We start from the raw sequence: 6,624 nt of genomic DNA on the forward strand, positions 1-6,624 counted from the left end.
TAAATTAATAATTAAAATAAATTGAAAAAATTAAATTGATAAAAATTAAATTAAACTCAAAGAGTTAAATTAATAATTCATGCAAATTTTAAAGATTAAAAGTTATATTATTCATTTCTCAATCAAAGACAACACTCTAAAGTTCCTAAATATCGCCAAGCCAAATCATTCTCTTCTCTTTCTATAAAAGGCCACAAAATTCTCCCTTTACACCCATTCTCGCGCTATTCTAGTTTCATCCTTAATTATTTTCAAACACCATGACGAGAGGCACCAAATTAACCTTAACCTTCTCCATCTTCCTCCTGCTAGCTTTACTTCCATCTGTAGTTGTTTCAGAGTGTACATGTGACAAAGAAGAAGGAGATCGCAACAAAGCCAAAGCTCTCAAATACAAAATAGCAGCCATAGCTTCCATTATCATTACCAGTGTAATCGGAGTTTTGATTCCATCGTTAGGAAAGTTTGTTCCGGCATTAAAACCGGAGAGGGACATCTTCTTCCTCATCAAGGCCTTCGCCGCCGGCGTGGTATTATCCACCGGATTTGTTCATGTGCTTCACGATGCATTCAACAACTTGACATCCCCTTGCTTGAGTGAAAATCCCTGGTCTGACTTTCCCTTCACTGGTTTTGTGGCTATGTGTACCGCTATGGGAACCCTAATATTGGAAACATTCGCCACTGCGCATTTCAAGAAACTTCAAATGAAGAAAGTCCAGATTGAGCCCAGTACGAGAGACGATGAAGAGAAAAACTCAGAACACGAAGGAGAGATTCATCTTCATACTCATAATGCAACACATGGTCATCTTCATGGGTTGACTGATACTTCTGACTCATCTGATCAGCTCCTTCGTCATAGAATCATATCACAGGTGTTCATACATACATACTTACCTATGCGTGTGTATTAAATGTTATCATCGTTATTTCTGAGCATTAGTCAATATAATTACGTACTTGTGCTTTTATGGAATATATTCCATATAATGGATGGATGCAGGTATTGGAGCTGGGGATAATAGTGCATTCAGTTATAATAGGAATTTCTATGGGAGCGTCTGAGAGTCCCAAAACCATAAAGCCTCTGATTGCTGCTATGGCTTTTCATCAATTTTTTGAGGGCATGGGCCTTGGAGGTGTTATCTCTCAGGTATGAATAAACGCAAACATACAATGAAGTCTAACAGCCAATTATAAGTCAAATTAAGTACCTTGTCTATGTCATACATATAATTTCTTTTATTTTGAGTTTTCTTAATAATTCACATTTAATTTGTGTAAATTAAAATTTGATGATGTTATCCTTTGACTTGCTTATTTGAAGTCTGATTTTCGGGACAACTAATCAAAGGTCAACACATGTGAATGGGTCAAAAATAACTACAAAATGTAGAAAATACAGAAAGACATTGATATTAATAATTATTTTGATATAACATATACTTGTAGACTATTTCTGGATTGCAAATTTTTTTGGTTCAATAATAAAATTGATGCAATTAATTCCTTAAGTTTGAGATGTTTATAGCAACATTTGAATATATTTTATTTAATTTATATTCTAATTATGATATGATTAATCGATGAAAGTATTTTATATATATTTTTTAAATTATCATATTATGATTTTTAATTTTGTTTAGTTATAACCATTCCGAACCATGGAATTGCCACAACTCTTTCGTGGACTTGAGTTTTGAATGTTTTGGCCAAACAATTTTGGCAGAATGACAATTAGGTCTGAAAAAAATGACTTAATTACAGTTAAGTCCCAGCAAATTTTTTTTGAAAAATACATTGAAAATATCAATCCACGTTACTATAGACTTAGAAGTTTTAACTGCAAATAAGCATTTAAATATCAAATGTAACTCTTAGATTGTAACCAAAATTTTTATTTGTAACTGTTTGAATTGACATTTACAATTTATTTTGTAGAAAATCTTGGCGGGAACTTAACTATTATTAATTCACTCCTTTGGGACCTAATTGTCACTCTTCCAAAGTTATTTTTGCCTGCATAAGTGCACGCTCTCTCATATAATCAGTGCTATTCTTGTTAGCATCTGTATCACTCTAATTTTAATTAATATTAATTATTATCAATGCCAAATAGTAATAGTAGTAGTAACATAATACATCTCTTCTCTCTATATTTATTATTATTTGAATTTAAATTTGAATTTCCTTTAAATCAATCAATATATAATTTTCAAATAAATAAATTTTATTAGGTTAGTACTCCCTCCCATCTTTTTGAGAATTTTTATCTCTTATTCTTTATTATAAAAGACTCCAACGTCCTGTCTAGAATATATATTAGTATCTTTTATCTTTTACGTTCATAAAAAATAACAACATTTAGTGAGACCAATTATTAAAAGCCACGATTCAACTCCATAAGTGAAGGTATCTTTGAAAAATAACATGCCTTTTTTTATATATTTATTGCATTTAACTTGCTTGAACAATATTTTTTATCTAAGTGATTTGTCTCTTATCCATGCAAAAATAAAAGAAAAAAATATTTTTAACACCCACCCGAACAACCGCTAATAACACGCTCTTGGGATCATCTTGCGTTAGAATTTAATGCATAATGGGTAAATTGTAGTTTCAAGGCCAATTTAACAGAAGTCAAATTGAAGAACAAAACCGTTTAATTATTACAATAACGTTTTAATTTGATGATTAATATTCTGATTGCCTTTTTTTTTCCTCTCCAAAACTATATATTGTAGGCAAAGTACAAGAACAGAACCGTAGCAATCATGGCAGCGTTTTTTGCTCTGACAACTCCGGTGGGAATAGCTATTGGTATTGGAATTACAAATGTTTACGATGCAAATAGTGAGAGTGCTCTTATCATTGAAGGAATTTTAAGTACAGCATCTGCTGGACTCTTAATCTATATGGCACTCGTTGATCTTTTAGCTGCTGATTTCATGACTGAGAGAATGCAAAACAATACTCGTCTTCAAATTGGAGCAGCTATTTCTATGCTTATAGGTGCTGGTTTAATGTCTTTTTTAGCAAAATGGACTTGAAACTTATAGTTACTTGTAATATTTTTCGAACTTGTGTGAGAGTCAACGCTTTCTTTGTAATTTTTTATAAGTAGTACTTGTGTGTGTGAGTCAGTTAAATAAGCTCTTCCTAGTGGTTACTCGAGTTTCATTTGGTCATGAGACCTTGAAGTTTAGAAGGATCGGTCTAGCCACCCCATATCAGATATGGAATATCCTTTAGATTAATCTTCTAATTTCTGTATGATTCAAACTTTGCCTGTTTGTATTATCTTGTGTATGTATATTATGTTTGAGTTCAATATAAATTTGACTCTCACAGTTTTATCAATGACAATCATCATTAGTATAATACAATATGTTGTGCTTGGTTAAATGACAATTTTCTTCCCTGGAACAATTATTGAATTAATTATAAACGTTATGGGCTATGACTGTAAGTGATAGTAATCCAAGTCGATTTTCAATCAATGAAATATATTTATTGGCACTCAATATACGCATAGCGGTTGTTTTAGAAAACTTTGATAAAAAAAGGGGCGAATCAAGGGATATGGATGGGATTTATTGGTTGGTTCTATAAACAACTGAATAAAAATTATTAAATTAAAACTGCCGATAAAAATTATATACCATTTATCCAATAATTCTTAATGCAAAAAATAAAAATATTTTTATTGGTTCAAGAAAAAATCTAAATCATTATTTGATGGTTTGGTCCAACTTTCAAATAGAATTAAAAGATGATCAAATTAAAGTGATAACGAATCACAAATATGTTGAGACTAAATAGGTATTGACAATCAATCACAAATATGATGATTCAGTTTTCTTTGTTAAAGCTGATAGACAAAATTGTGCTGTTTTAAAGTGATCTGTTATTGATATGTATCGTTGTGCGTCTAACAAAAGAGTTAATCTGGAAAAATCAAGTTTATTCTTCTCTGGTGGTACTCCTGAAAATATTAGAGAAGATTTGTGTGATCTCTTACAATATTCAGATGGTGGACTGTCCTGGGAAGTATTTGGTTCTTCCCGTACTGTGGGGAAGATCTAACATTGAGGCTTTGAGGTTTGTGAAAGATAGAGTATAGAGGAAGACTCAAGGTTAGAAAAATAATTTTTCTGTCCTTTGCTACCTGAAAGTGCTTACTAAATCTGTTGCTAGTGCTCTAGTTTTCTGGTGGGAAGGTCTTTCTTCTTCCTTGTTTGCTTCTTCGCCAACTTTTTCTTGATTATTCCCATGAATTAACAGTTTAAGCTTGATCCCAATTTCATTTTCTCTGCCTCCACTTTCTGTGAAGAGAACGTGAATCCTCCTGCAACCAAAGAGGAGATTGATTTACTCAATAGAAATATTTCAAAGCTAGATGAAGAAATGATTGACAAAGGCCCAGACTTACATCTATAACAAGAAGCACAAAATCAACAGACCAGAACAATTCCAATTGAAAAGCAAAGCAATGATCAACCTGGGCAACCAATGGATGTGAAAACCCCTAATGCTCTAGAAACCAATGCACATCTAAGCAAAGCAACAATGTTTTGAAGGGGGGGGTTAAAGCACCTATTTCTTACGAACAAAAAAAGTCCCTGATTGGTTATAATGGATGCTAAGGAATCAATATAGGAAGAGACATTCATCACATGAATGACACGATATATTTGGAAAAAAAAAACCAAGAAACTGATGGATCTATACCCATCATGATGGACCCCATGGCACGGGTGACATAGCATTAATGGCAACGAAGCCTGAGGATGGTAATCATGAGCATGGTGACATAGAAGGAGCCCAATACTTCCAATCCAATGTACCTAAAGACCCATTGCAACATATTGGAGGTCCAATGACAAGAGCTCGAACCAAAGCCATGAAGCAAGCCTTGTTCAGTCTTGTGCAAGAAGTTCAAGAGCTTGGAGAGCATTGGGGCACTCCCCTCAAGTCCAAAGGAGAGCATCTATACGTGTATAATGTATTTAAGATCCAAACTCATGAAGAGTCAAGCCCAAGAGATGCAGACCTTAGCCTAATGCAAGGAAGACTACAAGTTGAGCCTCTTGCATGCAAGGAGGCATGAAACCCTAGGAAAGAAGTCAAGGGTGGCGTGATTTCAAATCCTTTATCATCCCTTGATTGTCTCCTAAATTATTTCCTATTTTAATGGTCCTTTGATTTGATTTTCTATTTTGAGTCTAGTCAAAGGTTAGAATTAATTATAATATTAATTTCTAAATTTTGTAATCCCATAATTTTAGGATCACATCTCCTAAATTATGTGGCTGAATATTTTATCATTATTTCTCCTTTTAGTATTAGGAAATTAGGGTTTTAATTTTAGGAAATATTTTTTCTATGAGCCTATATAAATTAGGCATGCTCCCTATTGTAAACAACACAGAAGCTGAATGAAATTATTCATTTTAGAGTTTATAACTCTTGTGAACCTTAGTGCTTTGTGGTGGTATCCCGTGTGAAAAACCGACGTGATCAAGAGCGTGATCAACTCTTATGGTGTCTTCGAAGGTTGAGGTTCCTAGAGGCAGGTGCTCTAGAGGATCTTCTCCTTGATCATTATCCTATTATTTACTTCATACCTTTCTTTATTTCCGTCATAAATTTCGTCCCTTTCTTTTTGTTCTTGTGTTTTTGTTGTTTCAGGGTTATGTCCCTAAACTAGCACGATTCTGCTTCCGCGTCCCTATCACATCAGTTTAGATCTGTAATGAGGAGTGGAAAAAAAACTTACTTGCCTTGGATGGGTGCTATTGTCATCGATGCATTGGGCGTGCAACTGAATCTTAAATCTCTTAAACCTAGGTTAGCAAAGATGTGGTAAATTAAAATTTTTGGAACAATTGATCTTGTCAACAGCTACTACATAGCTAGAACCAATAATCAATCTTCTTATGACAACATCCTCAATGGTGGTCAATGGACAATATACAACCATTGTATTTTAGTTCAGCATTGTTACATCTCCTAGTTTCAACCCAAATTCTAATATGCTAGGCAAAATTGCTCTCTAGGTTAGACTTACAAATAGTCCAATACAATGCTATAACAAAGAGATACTCTAGAGGATAGGCAATGGCATAGGTAAAACACTAAAAGTGGATGCCAACTCTCTATCATAATCAAATTCTAATTAAGAGCATAGTAAAACAGAAAGAGAGAAATTTGTGAGAATCAGTGTTGAAGTGGATCTGCAAGAGAAACTTTTTCCTAGAGTGCTTATTAGAGATGAGCTTTAGTAATGTGAAGTATAAAAGTTTTAATCTCATCGGTTTTAGGTGTGGATGCTATGGCCATAATAAAAGCAATTGTCCTCATAACCCTAAGAACAGAAACATGGAGAAAGCAGTAGGAAAGTCAAATGAATAAAATCAATCCAATTAGAATATAAACCAAGATTCATCTATTGAACAAGAAAGAGAAAGCAAGAAGAAAAACTATCACCAAAAAATGACCATAGCAGCTTGCCAGAGTAGATTATAGTAAATGGATGAAATTCTGATGCCTAAAAAAGGCTTGAAATTAGAGCTTAGTGCAAAATTCAAGGACCAAATTAATCTCTTAATAAGGACACAA

At 33.3% G+C, this 6,624-nt stretch overlaps 1 protein-coding gene across 1 annotated transcript; it reads left to right on the plus strand.

Moving 5' to 3' along the window:
* The first annotated feature begins 200 nt into the window (after positions 1-200).
* On the plus strand, positions 201-3,363 carry LOC129303664 (zinc transporter 8-like). Its single transcript, XM_054943127.1, has 3 exons — positions 201-878; positions 1,007-1,156; positions 2,748-3,363. Exons 1-3 carry the CDS (start codon positions 261-263, stop codon positions 3,051-3,053), a joined length of 1,074 nt encoding a protein of 357 aa, XP_054799102.1. The 5' UTR covers positions 201-260; the 3' UTR covers positions 3,054-3,363.
* The last annotated feature ends 3,261 nt before the right edge of the window (positions 3,364-6,624 follow it).

The sequence above is a fragment of the Prosopis cineraria genome, unplaced genomic scaffold, assembly GCF_029017545.1.
Source record: "Prosopis cineraria cultivar Desert tree isolate PC_DT_omini unplaced genomic scaffold, ASM2901754v1 PC2, whole genome shotgun sequence".
Taxonomy (NCBI): domain Eukaryota; kingdom Viridiplantae; phylum Streptophyta; class Magnoliopsida; order Fabales; family Fabaceae; genus Prosopis; species Prosopis cineraria.

What these genes read in the sequence shown, in the direction of transcription:
- LOC129303664 (XM_054943127.1), top strand. Translation starts at nt 261, where the DNA reads ATGACGAGAGGCACCAAATTAACCTTAACCTTCTCCATCTTCCTCCTG. An exon ending in GTCATAGAATCATATCACAG is followed by an intron (nt 879 to 1,006) that starts GTGTTCATACAT and finishes GGATGGATGCAG; the next exon opens with GTATTGGAGCTGGGGATAAT. An exon ending in TTGGAGGTGTTATCTCTCAG is followed by an intron (nt 1,157 to 2,747) that starts GTATGAATAAAC and finishes TATATATTGTAG; the next exon opens with GCAAAGTACAAGAACAGAAC.